General features: G+C 34.0%; 1 protein-coding gene across 1 annotated transcript in view; it reads left to right on the top strand.

Moving 5' to 3' along the window:
- Positions 1-20863, top strand: part of MROH9 (maestro heat like repeat family member 9) — a 64238-nt gene that overhangs the window by 254 nt on the left and 43121 nt on the right. The window contains exons 2-7 of the mRNA XM_051998960.1: positions 955-1041; positions 4259-4363; positions 6217-6352; positions 9823-9944; positions 15841-15990; positions 18843-18997. Coding sequence (XP_051854920.1) covers positions 955-1041; positions 4259-4363; positions 6217-6352; positions 9823-9944; positions 15841-15990; positions 18843-18997 — 755 coding nt within the window. The remainder of the gene's footprint in view (positions 1-954; positions 1042-4258; positions 4364-6216; positions 6353-9822; positions 9945-15840; positions 15991-18842; positions 18998-20863) is intronic.

Genomic DNA, 20863 nt, shown 5'->3' with positions numbered 1-20863 from the left:
CTTCTAATTTCAAAATCCTAGAACCCATAAAGGCCCTTCATTCTTTTCACCATATCTAGTTCCTTTGCCAAAAACCATTATCTTGGTGACCACCTTTTTCTTGGATCTGAGAGGACATCTGGCTTCTATTTACAGATATGGCTTAGTCAAGGCTTGATGGTTACCAAATATACCTCCCTGAGTCCTCGTCAGTAAGAGAGGAAGATGGGTCTGTTAGTGTTTTCTACATGGCAAGGGTACAGAGCAGTATGCACAATTTTGAGAATGCTCTTGGTCCAAATCATAGTGATGTTATTGTTTAGCCATTTTTTTCAGTAGTATCCATCTCTTTGTGACCCCATTTGGGATAAGATATTAGAATAGTTTGCCATTCCTTCTCTGGCTCTCAGAGGAAACTTGAGGCAAACATTTATATCACACATTTAATAAGTGTCTGGGGCCAACAGACTCAGGAAGATGAATCTTCCTGACTCCAGGTCCAGTGCTCTATGCACCATGGAGCCACTTCACTACCTCAAATCACATATTGTATATCAAATAATTATACTAACATTATAGCTACACATCAAGGCAGTAGAAAGAGTACTGGGCTTGGAATAAGAAATAACTGAGTTCAGGGCTGATGTTAAATATTTACTAGCTATATGACCCTGGATAAGTGACTCTTTGTCTCAATTTCCTCATGTATAAAATGGGAATAATAGTACCTAATATGTAGGGGGTATTATGAGGATGAAATAAGATAATGTTTACAAAAAGCACTCAGCACAGTTCTAACAAATAGCTGGTACTATATAAATACTTATTTCCATTCCCAAATCCTGGCTCTTACATCTCATCTACTTGAAGGCAATGCCATCCCTGCATCCCAGGTCCTGCCCAGACTGTGAGGACTCATCCATAGGGTGATTTTGCCTAAGGCTGACTCATAATTCTGTTTTTTCTCTCTCTCAGCAACTGTACCAAACTATTTTAACCACTTTTGAGGACACACTTCTGATCTTGGTATCAAAAGACCTCTACAAGCTCCAGCTCTTAAGGGTAATTAATGTAGGCAACCCTAAGAATGGCAATTTCTATTTAGCTCTTGAACAGAAATTGGAAGTTTAAACTCCAGTCATATGTCCAGGAATGCAAACATGCATTTGTTGTTGTCCTCCTCTCCCTTTTCTTTTTAACTTTCTGATGACATCTCATAATACCAAGAAATGAATGGGGGAAAAACGTTTTAGCCTCTTCTATATACATAGAAAATGAGCCCTCATTTCATGTCCCATCTGTGACAAATCCTAGGTGATGCTATTCTCATTACTAAGCTTCTTAGGGCTCTTGGTGACTCCTTTGCAGAAAGAGTAGTGACCTATATTGGGAAAAGATCTTCTTCCACCTGGGAATTTCCTTTACAGTAGCAAGAAAATCATAGATACAGTTCCTATCCCTATAGAAAGATAAATAACAAGAGTAAGCAAAATTTAATGTCACTGATCCTTCAAATAGAATAACAGCCCCATTACTGATTATTTTAATGTGTGTATACAAATCTGTTTTGAGGAGTTAAAAGGATATGCCATAATTTAGTCTGCAGTATCTTCAAATTCCTATAAGTAATCCCCTTATAAGAGCACTTTATCATATTATCATTTAAATGTAAGTCCCTTGAGAAAAAAAAAACTATAGATCAATTTTAGTAATGAATATACATGCAAAAAATCCTGAATAAAATACTAGCTAGAAGACTGAAATAATATATTATGATGATTCTATATTGTGACCAAGTAGAATTTACACTAGGAAGGCAAGATTGATTTAACCTATAGAAAACTATTAACATAAATGATTATATCAAAAATAAAAGTGACAAAAACATATATTAACAGATGTATAAAAAGTTTTTAATTAAGTAAAATATTCATTTGTATTAAAACACTTAAAAGTATTGGTATAAATAGATTTTTTCTTAAATTGATAAGAAACATTTACCTAAAACATTTACCTAAAAACAGCAAGCATTATTTGTAATGGGTATAAGCTAGAATCCTTCCTAATAAGATCAGAAGTGAAATCAGGATTTCCATTATCGCAGTTATTTTTCTGAGTTAGAAAAAAATAGAATTCATTTGAAAGAATAAAATGTCAAAAATATCAAAGGAAATAATGAAAAAATGTAAAAGAATGAAGTTTGGCAGAACCAGATATTAAACTATATATAAGGTAGTTATTATTAAAACCATCTGGTGTTAGCTAAGAAACAGAAAGGTACATCTGTGAACAGAGTAGACAAACAATATACCACAGCAAGTGACTTTAATAACCTTATGTTTTGCAAGTCTGAAATTTAGGGATAAAAGTTAATTATTTGACAAAATATGTTGGAAAAGCTGGAAATCAGTCTGGCAGAAATTGGTCATAGACTAATATCTTACATCACTAAACAAGATAAGGTAAAAATGGATATATGACCTAGATATAAAGGAAGATATCATAGGAGAATTAAAAAGAACATGGAATATATTACCTATTAGATTTATAGATAGGCAATTTATGAATAAACAAGTAACAGTGACCATTATGAGATATTCAATGGATAATTTTTGGTTACATTAAAAATTTTAGTACAAATAAAACCAATATATCAAAGATCAGAAGGAAAGAAAAATTTGAGGGGTAAGTTTATAAACAGTTTCTTGGTTAAAGTTCTCATATCTCAAATAAAATATAAATAACTTTGTCAAATCTATAGGAACACAATTCATTCTTCAGTTGATAAATGGCCAAAGGATATGGACAGATAATTTTTGGATGAAGATGTAATTTGTAGGCATGTGAAAAAATGTTTCAAATCATTAATGGAGAAATGCAAATTAAAACAACTTTTTATATCATCTCACACTTTCAGATGGGTTAAAATAATAGAAAGGGAAAGCAACAAATATTAGGGGGTTATGGAAAAATTAGGACATATTCACTTTTGTTGGAACTGTGAACTAATTCAACCATTTTGGAGAGCAAGTTGAAATCATGCCCAAAGAATTATAAAAGTCTCTATACCCTTGGACCAGCAATACCACTATCAGATCTGTTTCCTAAGATGATTGGGGGAAAGGAGGAGAATCTGTGTTCTAAAAAATTTATAGCACCTCCATTTGTAATGGCAAAGAATTGGAAGTTACAGGAATGCCACTCAATTGGGGAATGGCTAAACAATTGTGATATATGATCATGATAGAATACTACTGGGCTAATAGAAACGATGAGCTCTATGATTTTAGAAAACCATGGAAATATTTGCATGAAACCATGAAGAACAAAATGAGCAGAATCAAAAGAACATTGTATACAGCAGTATTGTTTTAAGAACAATTTTAAGTGACAAGTCATTTTGAATATTTTAAATATTCAAATCAACTACAATGAACCTATGAAAAAAAATGCTATCTGCTGTTAGAGAAAGAACTGATAATTAGATGTATAGTATGGTGTGTGCATATATATATATATATATATATACATGCATACATACATACTATAGATATACATATACATACACATAAATATGTGTATATATATATACATATATATGTGTGTGTATATATATGTATATATATATACATATATATGTGTGTGTGTATATATATATATACACACATACTCTAATGTTAGCCATTTCTAAATCAGGGTGGGTGTGGAGAGAAAAATATTAAATTAAAAAGAAAATTTAGGAAAAAAGCATAGAAAACAGAGTAGCTTTGAAAATTATTTGGAGGACTTAAATAGTTTTTTGAAAAAGTAAACTTAAATGTAAATACATGTTTTTATAATGAATCCTCGTTTTATATTATGCCACGAATGTGGAAATTTTCTTTTTTGTCTTTATGTATTTAAATTTGAAAAGAATTTAAAAATAAAAAGTTAGACTAAACACAATGTATTACTATGTCATTATTTTTATTATTTATAATATATATTATAAATAATCTATTATTATTATCATTCAATTTCCTTGGATATTAGTTTCTTCAGCTGTAAAATCATAAGGCATGAGAGTGGCAGTTTGAATTAGATAGTTTCTGAAGTTTAGAGTCATGATCAACATTAGAACCCTAAATTAGCCTTTCTTATTTTTCTGATAAAGAAACAGAGAGTCACAAAAGTGAAGGGATTTACTCAACTTATCCAGGGGGGATAGAATTCAGAGTTTATGCAACTTCCAATTCATTATCCAATGTTCATTCTTTTACTTGCCTTGCATTTCCAACAGGAAATGATCATATGGATGAATAAAGAAACCAAATACTTGCAGGAACGGGTCATGAACATCATAAGCAGAGTCTTAAAGTATTCATCCAGAAAAATTAAGGGATGTGTAAGTCAAAAGGGATTTCTTCACTATTTAAGTCTGCAGGTTATATTTCTGAAATGTTTGCCCTCTCTTTTACTCCAATTATCCTGCCTATTTTCTCAATGGACATAAAGGCATTCTCAAGAATATTGCTGGTATTGGTAGTTTGTTTGGACACCTCCATGAATAAATAGTAAATGCCTCAGTAGTGTATGTGTCTTCCCACAAAACTTATTATGGACATAAACTGCTATTCCTAGAATAGATGATGATTGGCCTTGTCTGTTCTAGCTTTCTGAGCCATGGTTAATGTTAAACAATCTCTTTATAAAGAGAACTATTTGGAATTTAGAAGATATTTTTCTTTGGAAAAGTGGTTCCCATTTGAATGCTGGTCCAAATGCTTGCACTAAAAAATGATTTTTTGATGCCTTAACCAAGTAAATAATTGCAGAATATTATGAGTAGGATATTGAATTATCCTGAGGGTTTATGACACATTTTTGCCATTGCTTAAAGAGATTTGTGAAAGAATCAGTGCTGGGAATCACTCTTATTCATGATGGATTAGATTCTCACAAAAGCATTTTCTTAGTGTTTTCCTCTTATATTGTAAATTGTATATGTTTAAGTGGAACTGGCTATTCTGAGATAGTAATCATCATGGATATCATTGATTCTATGACAATTCTTTATGTGATGAAGTGGGATACCTAACTGAAGCCTGAAATCATTTCATTTTGAGCCCTTACCTTCAGAAAAGAAAGTAGCCCAAGGAATCAATTCCTGTTTGGCAATCCTAAAAAAAAAATCATGTACCGGTAATGTATTGACTGACTATTTATATGCACAGAATCAGAATATCAAGTGATTGTAAGTTGGGAAGTTATATATATATATGTGTTCTTCTTTCTAACCTTCTTTAAAAGGACCATGTTTGTAGCATATAATTGGAGCTTTATCCACAACTAGATAAATCTCTGAGATCTTCCTATTTTTCACAGCATTGGTAGAAAACTAAGAAGCCATTCTAGCCAATTTATAGCTAAAAATCCTTTTTGAAAAAGTCCTGACATTATTCCCTTTTACTCTCTGTTCTAATTAAGATTTTCTACTCTAATCTGAAATGATTTTAATTTAATCTATTCCAGAGCTGGAATAGAAAACGAGTAAAGTGGAGTAACACCATGAATTTTCTAGTGAGTCGTATTAATCGCGTACAGGAGTCAGATTATTCCAAGAGGTTATAGAGATATTTGTCTAAGGACCTCGGGTGTAATCTGAAGTTTGCTATACATGAAAATGAGAACATTAAGACTATTTCTATAAATTAGACCTAATGGTATTGAACTCAAACCTATAACTAGGCAGGATGCCTGGGGCTTAGTGCCATAGCAGAAAGTTTAGATCTCACCAACATCACCTTCCCAGGGACATTTACTTCTCTGGATCCCTTCAATCCATAATACTGGCAGAAGCAGCTGCTGAATATGCTTCCTCTTCTGCTTAATCCTAATGCTCTGATTAAAACAGACTCATTCTGGAGCCTCTTCCTTTTTTAGCAGATTTGAAAATTCATTATATCCCAGAGTATTTTCTGCCCCTTACCATCAATAATCCAGATGAACCTTATCACCTGATATTGCCACCTGCCCCCAGTACAGAAATAGTTTGTCATATTTCTGATAGAATTCTAGTAATCATTAACCATAATCAAATTAATACTTCATAATTAAATTAAATCATTATGGACATCATCGAATGTTGATGTCTGTGCCCTTTGAGCTACCCCATGTTATAGAGATCATATTAAAATAATTAATTTAATTAAAATAATTAAAATCTCTTTGTGTCTCTGTCCTTTCTTTTTTTCTTAGACAAGTATTGATGCTCCATGTATGGGTCAGTTGGCAGCAGAACTGGCCATCTTATGCAATTCTCAAGAGATCCAAATTGTTATTCAGGCTTCTTTGGCAATATATTACCTTCTCAGCATTGTAAAATACCAGAATGGTAAGGGTGTCTCAGTCATTATCAAAGACTTCTGGTATGGGGGAGTCTACTCACTAGTAGACTAGTGTAATTTCTATGTCTGGGTTTCTCTGATAGTCTTCCTTGACCTAAGACTCATACTTTTAATTCATTGTTTTAGTCATTCACAAGACCTGAACTCTGGACCTTGGTTTTCCTTTTTTTCTAAAGTCTTGAAGATGATCATATTCCAATTGCATCTTCAGTCTATGAAACCCTGTATTTAAGTAACTTTGGAGGAGCTGTGAGACTAGATAAGGGAACACTTTTTACATTTCCCAATCCAGGTATTATTAGGTGTCTTCTGGGGTCCCAGGCTTCATTTCATGTTCTTAAAGATCAATTGTGAATGTATTTTCTTTTCCCCGGTTGCTCTCACATTTTCATGCCCTTGTACCTATGAAAAGTGATAAAGGGGAGAAAGATGGAATGCATTTAGAAATAACAGGTTTAGAGCAAGAGATTGATAGATGGATAGATTGTACACATAGACACATATGCACATATATAGGCATATATACACACGTGTATATGGATGGATATATTAAAGAAAAGATATAAAGATAGAAGCCCCATTCATTTTTGCCACTCTTTCTCTGTAGCTAATGCTTCACTTCACCATAGTCACTGGAACGTGTCTTTGCCTAAAATGCTAAAGTTTACTAGAAGTTGAAAGAATGCAAAGCTCCACAAAGAATGCCAGATTTTCCCCATATTTTTCTTTTTTGTTTTTTAAAATAATTAAATACAAACAAGAAAAAAGAACAAAATAGAAAAAGAAAAACAAAACAAAACAACATTGTCATTGCCCAGCAGAACATGAGGGAGAATTCAAAATATATAATAATAAATTTCCATGTTAAGAAAACATATATAAAAATAGAAGAGATTATATTCATGATTATCCATCTTTTTCTTTTCTTATAGATTTTTCCTTTGTTTTTTGATGTGAATTTTTAACTTTTTTTTTCTTCTTTTATCCCTCCCACTTTTCCCAAGCAGAGTACAGTTAAGCACAGATACACACAAATAAAAAATATATATTTATTAAAAATACACATATTCATCTATACATATGCAAATATGGATCTAAAATATTAATATGGTTGGCATATAATATATATTTCTTTCTTGATTGAATCTTTGACTTTTTCTTGAGATCAATTAGACCTACTTTGTTTTTCCTAACAAATTCTACTCTTGATTCTTGTTATAGTATTTGTGTATATCTCTTATTTCCTAAACCCTGATAATGCTTCTACTTTAATTCTACTCTTTAACTTGCTTTCTATTACTTAATTCCCCTCTACCCATAGATCCCTCTCTTATCTTCTCCTCCTAACTTTTCATTCCCTCTTTATTCAATTTCCACTAATTTACATATCTCATCCCATTCCCATTAATCTCAACACCCTTCTATACCCCACTTAATCCTTTATTCCTTGCCAATTAATCTATACACCTTGTCTCACTGCTATAAATCCACTCATCCTTCTATATCCCATCTTATCTAACCCCTCTTATTTCTTCATAGATTTTGGAGGGTGCTATACTTTTTATGGCGTGTATATATATAGATATAGTCTATTTAACCCAATCCCAATGTGAATAGATTTTCAGAACTACCAGCCCTCTTTTCCTATCTAATTATCCTCTGCACCCCAAATGTATGAGATAATTGCTATTTTAATCTTTTCTTAGACAGTTTTGTTTTTTTAGAGCCAGAACATACTCAACTCTTCTCCAATATCTCTTTTGAGTTACTCAATTGCTAATGTCAATCTTAAACATATGGTATATATTTCCATGCCAAAAAATCATAAATAATTTGTCTGTGTTGAGTCCCTTGAAATTAATGCTTGATGTTGACTTTTATATGTTAAATTGTCTATTAAGTTTGGGTATGGTTGAGACAAAGTCCTGAAAATCTGCAATTTTGCTGAAAGTTCTTTATTTTTTCATTTCAGTGTTATAGTTACTTTTGCTGAATATGAAGTTTTGGTACAGGACTAGTTTTTTTTTTAATAACTTTTTATTGACAGAACCCATGCCAGGGTAATTTTTTACAACATTATTCCTTGCACTCACTTCTGTTCCGATTTTTCCCCTCCCTCCCTCCACCTCCTCCCCTAGCTAGGCCTATTTATTTTGATTGTCGACATATATTATTCCACCACCTACAGTCTTTTATTGTAACTGCCGATAAACCCTGTATAATTTTAAGGATACCTCCAGAACATGTGTTACTGGATTGTTGGGTTTTGTTTTGTTTTTTGTTTGTTTGTTTTGTAGTTTCTTGCAAAATTTTCTCTTTTATCTGAGGGTTTCAAAATTTGACAATAATATTTCTATGTGTTTTTCATGTAGCCTGGAGATTACACTTCACACTGGTTAAACCCCAATCCTGGAGTCTTATTAGGTTGCTCTAGGAGGACTTCTGTTCTGCCCCCAATCTTATTTTTCACTAGTCTATGTTCACCCTGAGGCCCAAATTTGTTCTGTTTGTGGAAGAAATCTAGAAAGTTTGAAATTTTCTAACTACTCTGTCATCTTCCCAGAATCCTCCCTCCCCACATTTTTCAATTTGATACAAAGGAATAAGCATTTTACTATTTGGTAGGAGAAGTACATTTGTAGTTCAGTCATTTCCTACTCTTTGTGGCTCCAGTTGGGGATTTTCTTGATAAAGATGCTGGATTCTCCAGCTCATTTTAAGATGAAGAAACTGAAGCAAACAGGATTAAGTGACTAGCTCAGGGTAACATAACTAGTCAGTATATGAGGTCAGATTTTAATTCAAGAAGAGAAGTTTACCTGATGGCAATTCAGGTACTATATGCACTATGGCAGCCTTATCTTTGCATTTATTATCCATTAACTCAATGAAGAGCCTTGGTGGAAAGAGCATTAGATTTTGAGTCAAAGGATGTGGTTTAAAATGTCAGCTCTGATAATATCTTGGGCTCAGTTTCCTCATTTATAAAAAATAAAAGAATTAGGCCAGATCACATTTAAGGTCCCTGTCAGCTCTAAATCGATGACTAAAGCAGTTCTCCCATTAATATATTTAAAGGATTCATTCTAACTCTTATTGACTGCTACCTTTCTTTGTTTCCCAAATTACTGGCCTACCATTAATTTTCTCAAGTAGTGGTGATGGTCACCAAGAGTCATAGAAACAGCACATCCAAAAGCCTTTGACAAGTGAGATCAATCACATAATCTCATAATTGCCCTATAGATAAGCCTGGCTTCTTTTAGATTTAAGCTACTTTCTTCCAAAGCTATTTCTATGAACCAGTGCCAATTTATACAGCCTAATCTTTCAGTGGAGTCAGAATCATTTAGAAAAGTAATGCAAGTTGCTGGATCATTCAGGGAGAAGACTTAAGTATTACAGTTCTTACCCTCAAAATGAAAATAATGACATATGCTCCTTTTTTAATATACAGAGGAATTGTGTGGACTTCTAATGATGGAGTTGGAAAGGTCAGGAAATTGCCCAAATTCTGTCCTTTTTGAAAATGACTTCATGCCTAGTACCTTTCAAAGAAACAATGCTGTTATTGCTAAGGTAACTCAACCTTTGATGACTTATTTTCTGTAGACTATGCATTGATTCATATATAATGGCACAATATTGTTCAAGTCATTCTTATTTGAATATTTGTATCACACTTATTTGAGTAGGTATGGAGAAAGAACCTTAACCAATGCCAATAGGCAATTCATCCCTAAATTGGAGAACTTCTTGGAAACAAAGAGTAATTGCACAAATTATCTCTAGTTATATATCTACTGTATTTCAGAGGCAGAATCTGAGTCCAGACTCGAAAAATTAGCCCCTCACTCTATAGGAGATAACTTGAGGAAAAGAGAAATTGAGTTCAACTCAAAGCTTTGCAATGTTTAATATTACATAGTAAAGAAAGTATTATATTTGGAATAACAAAACCTGATAGTTTCTCAGCCTTAACATTTGCTATCTTTATGACCACTGGAAGTCAGATCATTTCTAAGAGCAGTTTCCTCTACTATAAAATTCTGAGACTCAGGTGAGAGCTAAGTAAAAGCCAGACAACAAAAATGGAAAGCAGTCCTGAAAAAAAAAAAAGAGCTCCACAACCTCTCACACCAGAGGTTCTAGTCATCTCTGAATACTCCATGTCTAATCCCAGCATATTAGATTTCCTCCACCAGAACAGGAAGATGAGATCAATTTGATCCAATAGCCATGAAGGTAGCTAAAGCAGCACTTAGAGCTCGGTCAGTTATCAAAAACACCAAGGTTGTCCATTGCATCCCAGGCATCACCAGTCATTGTGTCAGGTTCTGGAAAAGAGAATTAAGCTGATGACTTTGTGTAATTCTACCTCACTCAAATCCAGTTCATCAGCAATTCAAGACATCACCCTCTGATGTCATTGGTTCTCTTCTTTCTTTCTTTTTCTTTCTTTCAACAGCAACAGACTAGAGAATATCTTCTGGTTTTCATATTTGAAACAAAAATTCAAAACAAGAAAACTATAGGAAACAAAGATTGTAATCTGGGTACTATGTCAGAAACTAAGGATACAAATGTAGTCCATGGATGTTCCTGTGTTAGCCATTTGTTTTCTCTTCATTTCTGAAAGAGATAAAGTCAAAGAACCTCATGGATTGCCCTGTCTCCATATCCTGGGTTCTTGGGATAAATCCTTTTCTCTCCAGTATCCCCCCTTCATTTCCCTCTCTTTGTCTACTTGCCTTTCTTTCTAAAAAAGAGGAAATGCTTATTCTCAGACCCTCTTCCTTTACCCCAGCCCCAGATTATGGTTAATTTCTGCCAGTAGCAGTTGTTTTTTGTCTTTCATTCTCGAAAAGGACCATGACATCAGCCATGGTGATGCTGTGACATGCAAGTGAATTGGATTTTAGTGAGGGAGGGTAATGCAACATTTTCACCTCCAGGGCCATCTGGAGCCAGTGACCCAGATAGTAATCAAGATGACCAAAGATGGTTCTGGATGCAATGGGAGATCTTGGCCTTTTAAAACTAAGATCTTCTACAGGTCTCAATCTGACTGAGATCACATCCATTTAGTGGTAAGGTGAAATAGCAATTGAGGGAAAGAATGGGCTCAAAAAAATCTAATTAAATAAATCTGGGAGGTAAAGATCCTCAGATCTTTATTGCTATTTGCATTCACTCTGAATCAATCAAGACTCAATGACCACTTAGAGCTTGGCCTGGGATCTATTTGTTGGCCAATCTTTGAGAATTAGAGTGATTTTGGTTTAAAACATGGTCTGCAAGAAAGAAATCTAGCCTATAAACTCCAAGATATCTTGGGAGGGTACAGAGATCCTGTTTTCCAAGTTTAACTATGAAACATATAGAATAAAAGCTTTATAAAATGTACCCCATATGATCTCTGACAAATAAGCCAGGAGTAGAATCCCACTTATATATTTGTGGAAAAGAGGGAGAATATAAATGGCATTCATTATATTTGCTGTTATTATATAAATGCACTGAATGTCTCCTTCAGAACTTTTCTTCCCCCAATTTCTTGATAGTTATAAAATAAAACTTACAAGACTTTTAAATAGAGTCAGGAACTCATTCCTTTTCCTGTATCCTATCTAATAAAGCATGTAGCCAGGGCTTAACAAATGAGGATTACTTGACAAAGAAAATATTGAATCCTTTGGTCCAGTGCAAATGCCTTTGCTGAAGAACATTTTTTTTTCCTTTTGTAATAATTCTTTTTCTTTTGCTGAATTTCCTGTCTACATGTCATATGACATCTTATCCAAACTCTGGGTCATGTAGCTTAAGAGAGACTAGATAGATGAATAGATATGGATAAAGAAATAGATAATTATGGGTATACATATATGTATGTATACAGATATATATACACACATATGACATCTATAGATATATAGACAACATATATAATAAACATATATATGTTATCTGTAGAATTATGAGATATACATGTCCATCACATTATATATGTGGTGAGTATCATACCTTTTCTTGATCAATACATTGCCATTTACCCATCTGCCTATCTCCTTGTGCTGCCTTATTTGTGTAGGGACTAGCAGGGATACTGAAAATTCTTGCAAAATAATCTGTTAAATGTTTAAAAACCTATTTAGAAATCTCCCCCAGTATAGTTAAATAGCATTTCAGTATTTATAATCATATTCAGTAAAAACAAAGGAAAACAAACTATTTATCTGATGATATCACTCTTTACTCTCTTCCTCTTTCACTGCCCCCCCCCACTATCATTTTTTAAGCTTCTATGAGGTGCCAGGCACTTGTACTAAATATTAGGCATATAAAAGAAGGCAAAAGACAATTCTTGTTATTAAGGTGCTCATAGGGTAATGAGGAAAATAACATGATGCAAAGACCTGCCTATCTATTTGAAGGGCTAGACAGTTTCCAATATTTTCTTTAAGTTCATGAAGAACAAGAAAAACAGCATAGCCTTGAGGAAGGGTAAATTTTGTCCACATTTAAAAAAAAAAGAAATATGGTGACATATGTCATCCATAACTTTGGACTTTTGGCAACTGCTCTAGGAGGTTTCTAGATAGATGAAATTATAATCATTTTTATATTCTGTTTCTAGGACACATTTGCGATCTCTGTATAGGGAATAGTTCTCAAATAATTTGATCTCAAGATCTCTTTATTTATTGAGGTCTTCTTTAAACTCTTAAAAGTTATTGAAAATCCCAAAGAGTTTTTATGTATGTGGGCCACATCTATTAATATTAATTTGTTAGAAATTAAAATGGAGAAGATGGCAGAGTAAAGGCAAGAACTCGCCCAATCTATCTACCAAACAATTCCAAACTCCTTTAAATAATGACTATAAAAAAATTTAAGAGTATCAGAACACCCACAAAGATGGAGTAGAACAATTTTCAGGTAAAGGCAACTTAGAAGGTCTGTGATAGTAAGGAGGGAGTCTCCAACCCTGGCCCCAGCCCAACTTCTAAATCAGCAGTGGTATTGGTGGCCCTCAGATATCTCAGCCCTGAGACACCAGAGAGGACATATGGCAAAAGGATGGGAGAGCAGCGCTCAATCCCAGTGTGCAAGCTGCACTAGCTCAGCCCCAGTCGCCGGATCCAGTCCTGGTCAGGACACCAATGCCAGCAAGACCGGACCTCCAAATCAGCAGCACTGTTGGAAACTTTTGGATCTCTAGGCCCTGGGGACATCAGGGAGGACTCAGAAGGTCAGCAGAGAGTATCTGTGACAACAAGGTGGGAGTCCGGTGTGCAGTCCCAAAGCACACATTCTATTTAAATTTTGAAAAAAATAAGAGCCATGCCCCAATTGATAAATGATCAAAAGATATGATCTGTGCCCAAAAGACTATAAATTCTTGCATATCTTTTGATCTAACAACACACTACTTGTCATGAATACCAAAAGATATTCAAAAGAAGGAAAATACCTAGATGTATTAAAAATATTCATAGCAATTTCTTCTTTTTTCTGGGGCAAAAAAAAAATGGAAATTGAGGGGATTCCTATAAACTAGAGAATGGCTTACTAAATTATGGTGTGTGTTTATGATGGAATATTATTGATCTGTTGGAAAGAATGAGCAGGATGTTTTCAGAGATAAAAACAACCTGGAAGGTCCTCCAAATACATGCATGAATCCTTTGAAAATCTGAAATGTGTATAACACATTCACTTAACTATATTTGTGTATGTGTGTGTGTGTGTTATGTGTAGACGGCAGAAGATAAAGAAAAGAGAGAGAGACAGTAAAGAGTAAAGTATTAAAATCTTTGAAAATGTTGAGAAAATGATTGATGAACCAGAGAAGATTGAAGAGAAGAATTAAAAGGTCCTCTGTGCATAACAATCATGGGACTACAACCATGTTGAAAAAAAAAATGAATAAATAGTGGTTGAACAAATAGGGGATTTTTTATGTAAATGATGATGTTTATGAATTCAATTCAAGACTAAGTCATCATCATGAAAAGCTAAAGAATGTTTATCCTAAATGATCCTAGATTTAGTGAGCAATGTAGCTGATAGCAGGATACATAAAAATTGTGTAACATATCACTATAGTCTAAAAAATTAAATAACTACCACATACTTATCCAGAATGATATCCATAATTCTACATCAGAAGCTCTTTTATAGGTTGGCAGGCATTAAATCTCCATACTACAACATATATTTCAAAATATCTTGGAGAATTCCACCAAGAAGCTATATTGGACCTAGAACATTCAATCAACAGATTGGACTGTTTCTTGCAACATAATTATCCATGAAAATCTAAAAATAATGTCTTTATAGGCATTAAATAATCTTCAATCTATTTTAGAATGAAATTTCAAAACATATAGACATGGTAGAAGAAATCAAAATTATATAGAACAATATGAGGCACATGTCATCCCCCTAGTACTATCTCTACTAGGATTTAACAAAAGGATGTTTTCAGTGAGTTTGAAGAAGATAAACTCAGCTCCACATTCTTTTATTCAGCTTCAAAAAGCAGTTATTTTTTTTTACTTGTGTAACAGTATATGTAATAATAAATATAAAAGAAACATTTTAAGACAGAATTGTCCCAGAACAATTTCTTCCTGAACCCCAATGAGCAAGACATGAAAAAAAATGGTATAATAATCAGAGGAGGAAATAGTAGAGGAGGAGGAGGATGTTGGTGATACTACTATTACTGCTGCTAAGATTCCTCATAATAGTTGAAAAGTGACTTATCCTGGGACCATTTCTATGTTACTTTCCCACCTATTTTTTCACTTGAAAACAAAGTACTTTATGTGAAAAAATACTCCAGAATTTTGGTGAACAGAAAGCTCAAGGATAAGTCTTTAGTTTGGGGGTATGTATGTTGTGACCAAAAAAGTAAATGCAATCTTAGACCATACAATGGAAGAATAGTATTCCAACTGAGTACTCTATTTACCACACAGAGAGCTGCTTTTATTAAAAGGGAAAACTTGAGCTTGTAAGATTATGATGAGAACAGGTTTCTCAAATAGTGGATTATTTTTTGTTTTGTATTTTTTACTCACCTTTGCTACATAGCTCAATTTCTCTGAATTTCATCTTCCATATTTCAGACCCTACCACATCTGTGCTGTATTCTTTTCTGACAAATGTCACTGTGCCAGGAAGGAGCAGAGTCCCCTCATCTCCACCCTAAGTCCCTTTCAATGCATCCCTGATCCTACTCTAGCTTTTACATTTCCATCCACCATCACCATATCCAGTCTGAATTCACACAACCATGCTGCAGAAAAGCAAATAAGACATAGTCCCTTTTTTTCTTCATAGTATTCTGGTTCTCTACTCAATTCATCATCCCAAACATATATTCTCTCTGTCTTTATTTTGCTCTAAAGAAAGAATCAGCTTTCTGCTAAAGCTGGCTGATTGGCTGTTTCCTGTTTGGTTTCAGTATGTAGGTGAATACTTGCCACCACACCTGCTGAATGACTTTGTCTTTGGTCTTCTGAAGAAACTTTGCCACCCTCCATCAAAAACTGCAAATCAAGCAGCAACCTTGTTGAAATTGGTTCTAGAGGACTATGGGTCCAAAGTGACCAGGGTAAGAGCCTTGCTTAATGATAACAAAGAACACATTCACCTGGATCTTTTTTGTGGGGGAAGGGAGGGAGAGGGAAGTCTACCATAATATACATCCTCCTCTTTTCTGTCCTTGCCCCTTGTTATAATTCACAAGATGATAGATTTAGAATTGGAAAGGATGCTCAAAGGTCCATTTCCCCATTTCTCCCATGTATGAGGGAACTCATACCCAAAGAAATTGTGTGATTTATCCAGGGTCACACAACTAGTAGGTATTTGTGATAGGATGCAAACTCAGATCTTCTTGATTTAGGATTGTGCAACTATCCATGCTGCCTTCATTGACTTATACTCAGAAAAATAAGTTTTTAAGGTTCTCTTTATTGAACATTACATAAAAGAGGCAGTGTGGGATGCAATCAGATGACCTGGGTGTGAATTCTATTTCTGTCTCTATACTACCTGTGAGATCTCTTTACCCCTCTGACCGTCAGATTCCTTACCTATAACTGAAGAACACTGATATCCATAATATTTAATGTTCTTTTTTTCTTAAATAAATCCATGATCCTCCAAGTATCTACGTAAACATGAAAAACTTGTACTGTTACTGAAAGAGTAAAGATTAGAATTGATTTATAAGTTTCCATTTTATGAAAGAATTCACCATATCCTACCCTACATGGACAAGCTGATGTAATTAAATCTATTATAATAGCATACTTATTAGCACATATTTCTTGATCACTCCACAGTTTGTGGAATGCTTTCCTCACAATAACCCAGTTACATAAGGAATTCAAATACTAGAGCTTTCATGTTTGCCTCATATTAATTAGACTTTGTCTAAATACTATTTCCATTTTATAGATAAGGAAACCAAATTTGAGAGATAATGTTAAGGCACATGCTTAAAGTCACATGATTAATGATGGAGTTGGTTCTTGCTACCAGATCTTCTTCATTTAACTTTTTGTAGAAAGCCAAGAGATAAAAGAGAGAAAGTTTGTATTCATGAAGGAAAGCAAGTGAATATGTATGGGGTCAGGAGGTGTGTCTGGTATAAGAAACAGTAAAGTCCAGTGTCACTGGATCATGGAGTACATGAAGGGGGAATAAGGTATAAGAAACGTAGAAAAGTGAAAATTGTGTTTTAAAGGCCAAAGGATTTTATATTTTATCTTAGAGGTATTAGGGCACCACTGGAGTTTATTTGATAGGAGAGGGGAGATGAATGAGTCAGAACTAAATTTTAGGTAGGAAGTTAACTTTCATAGCTGAATGGAGATAGACTGGAGGAAGAAGAGATGGGGGAGTGAAAAAAGCCAAAAGATTATTACCATAGTTCAGATATGGGTGCTGAGGGCCAACCCCAAGAGAGTGGCAATGTCATAAAAAAGAAAGAAGTACCTATGAGAAATGTTGCAAGTATAGAATAATTCAGTAGGATTGGGTAACAGATTAGAGATAGAGGAGGAAAGAAAATTGAGGAGTGAAAGATATCTAAGGTACCTAAGTATCTAGAAGGATGGTGATACTCTCAACAGAAATAAGGAGATTGGAAAAAAGAGAGAGTTTTTTTGAGAAAGATAATGAGTTTAGTTTTGGACACGTTGAACAAACATCTAGTTTGAGATGTTTATTAATCAGTTGTAGATATGAGACTGAAGGTCAGAGTAGTGTTTCAGGCTGGACAAAGAGTTGACAGACGAAATGGAGAGAAGACTGGGTAGGGAAGACCTATAGAGATGCTATGGGAGCTGGTGAACTAACCAAAATAAATAGTATGTAAAGAGAAGAGGACAGAGCCTTGGGGGTAACATGCTGTTGATGTGTGGCTCCTGGCTAAAGATCTAATAACTAAGGTGATTAAGGAGCAATCATACAGATGGGAGAACTAGGAGAAGGTAATGTTACAAAATAAAGAGAAGTTGGAATCAATGAGAAAAGGATAATGCATAGTGTCAAAACTTGCTGAGAAGTTAAGAAGGATGAAGATTTTTAAAAAGCCATTACTTGTGACCTTTAGGTGAACACTGATAATCGTAGAGAGTGATTTCAATAGAATGAAGAGCAAACTGCAAATCACTAATGAAGAAGAGAGTGAGAGGAAAGGGTTATAACTTCTTGCAGTACCAAATTGATGAAGATTTTTGTGAAAATCAAAGAGAAAAACACATTATAAATAGCAACGTCAGTATCATTGAGATAACATATTGAATGACATGGGGATGGAGTTGTTCAAGTTATTTTAACTGGCTTCATTGATCATGAAAGAAATGATAATAAAAAGATTAGGCATTTATTGAGTACTTACTGTGTGCAAGGCACTGTTCTAAGTTCTATGGACAGAAAGGCAAAATGAAAGAGCTTGATTCTACTTAAGGGAAAGAACAGTGACATTTAATTTGAGTCCTCCAGTCAAATCAACAAGCATTTATTAAATGTTTACTGTGTTCCAGGCACTATGCTAAGCATTGGAGAGAGCACTAAAATGAAGTTGTTAGGAAAAGCCTCTTCTAGGAGGTTGCACCTGAACTGACTTATTTTCAAGGAATTTTATAAGAGATGAATCTGATTTTGTCATTCAAGGACTTGTAGGTTTATTTCTTTCTTCAACATGTATGTGTGTGTGTGTGTGTGTGTGTCTAAGCATAAAATGCTTTGGTGTTACCTTTACTCTAAGTTTATTATTCGTTCTATTTAGGAATAAAGAGATTCTTACTCCAGTTCTTGATTTCTATCATTATAAGGGTGAATTCTGTGCAATTTTCCTAGAACCTCAAAGAGCTTAGTGCCAGATCATTCATATTAAAAACAATAGGAAAAACATCAGAGAAGACTGTTTTTAACATACTGTTTCTCTTCTAGGCAGCTAAGATTGTGGATTATATTCATAAGAAATTAAATATCGAGTCACCACACATTCTAAAGCGTGCCTTACTACGAATAGTTGCCTTGTTGACTCGCTCTTTCCCTCAGAAAGTCGTCTTTCAACTTTTGGACTATATGTTTCCAGTAGACAAGTGAGAAAGTTTCTTTTATTAAGAAAATATTCACCCAGAGCTTGTAAATGTTGCTTTTTTAAAAGGTATGTAGATTGATGGCAGTGGGACAAGGTGAGTAGAATAATGAGAAAAGGATAAAAAGGAAGGTAAGGAGTAGCATAGGATAAGAGATGCACACAAACACAATAACAAGGATCAGGAGCAGAACTTATCGGGGAAAAAAAGTAGATTAGTAATCATTGATCTCAAAGTCAAACTTAAAGATTCAATCAAGAGAAAAATATACATTATATCTCAGCAATATTAATACTATTTTAGATGCATGTCTATGTATGTGTAGATATATATCTGTATATGTGTATATATACATAAATACATATTTTCTCTCTTTATATACATACATATATATATATGCTTAACTTTAGCCTGCTTAGGGAAGAATGGAGGATGAAAGGAGAAAAAAAAATAAAGTAAAAAGTGCACACTCCAGAACAAAAGCATAACCAACAAGGAAGCAAAGATGTTCAGTCATAAATATAATATCTTCTATTATTATATATGCTTTCTTGAAATGGAAGTTTATTGTTTCATATTTTGAATCCTCCCTGATGTTCTGCTGGGCACATAGTAATTTTTTCTTTTTCTGTCTTTCTTTTTCCATTTTGTTTTTTACTTGTTTTGTATATAAAAAATAAAATAGATTTTACTGGAAAAAAAATAAATGCTAGTTGACCTACTTATTGGCAATAGAATACAAACCTAGAATGTTCATTGTGATGGTAATGAAAAGGGATGGAAAAATTAGAACCAGGTGAATTTAATTGGACACTTTTTCCAGGCAAAAATGAATAAATCTCAATACTACGACTTAATAGCAAAAAAAGTGAGGGCAGGACTAGAATTTTCTATTTGGTAAAGCATGCAGTATAATAGTAATCAGTATCTCTGGCTCTGCTTATATACTCTCTGTGATCTCATGTATATCATTACTTTCATTTGATCCTCAGTATCTTCATATGAAAATGAATGTTAGTATAAGTGATGTCCAAAGTCCCTTCTAGTTCTTCAGTTTTCTTTGATTCTGATTCTAAACCAGAAGAAGTCTGAAAATTGAGCACCTGAAGAGGATAGTTTGATATTTAGGAATATTAGGTAGTACGGTTTATCCAGGTGGAGAAGCATAAATCAAAATCAAGACTATCAGTCTTGGTGAAAGGGAGTAGTAAGAGAAGAGTAGAATTCCAATTAAGAAGTGAAGTTCCAAGTAACAGACTAGAACAAAGTCTACAAGCAACATGAAGGAAGGTATCCCTGAGAGTACTAGTGATCCAAGATGGCATAAAGTTGACAGAATCCTGAGGATTAAACAGAAAGCACCGGTCAAAGAAACATAAGAGCAGAGGGAACCAACATACTGATAAGACATGATAAGAATCAGGACATTTATACATGGAGGCACTGAGCATTGGGTCAAACATTGGCACAGAGAGATTAGGTAATTGGGGGTAGCATTCCAGAAAGAGAACATTAGGAACCATTCCTTCTATGTATCCTGTTTAAATAGTACCAATAATACCAAGCTATTAGATTGTAAAGTAAAGGGGCAGACCTAAACTCATAAGTAAATCTGCCTAGAGGAGCAGAATACACAGGTGATCAATCAAAAGTCCCTGATTATGAGTTGGGCAATGTTTAGAAGCAGGAGGGGAAGATGGATTTGCCAACTTTGCTTTCCCTTGGAAACCTATTAGAACCCTTTCCAAGAATTTGACAAATCACAAAAACAATTGGAGAAAGAAGTTAATCTCTCTGTTTAGGGATTCAAAAATGAATATTTGTGTTATATAAAAAAGAAAAACCAAGGCTTCTGATTCTTGTCCTTCT

Source organism: Antechinus flavipes, chromosome 4 (genome assembly GCF_016432865.1).
Source record: "Antechinus flavipes isolate AdamAnt ecotype Samford, QLD, Australia chromosome 4, AdamAnt_v2, whole genome shotgun sequence".
In the NCBI taxonomy this organism is placed as follows: domain Eukaryota; kingdom Metazoa; phylum Chordata; class Mammalia; order Dasyuromorphia; family Dasyuridae; genus Antechinus; species Antechinus flavipes.
Note: the sequence above shows the minus strand (reverse complement) of the source record. Positions and strands in the feature narration are given on the sequence as shown.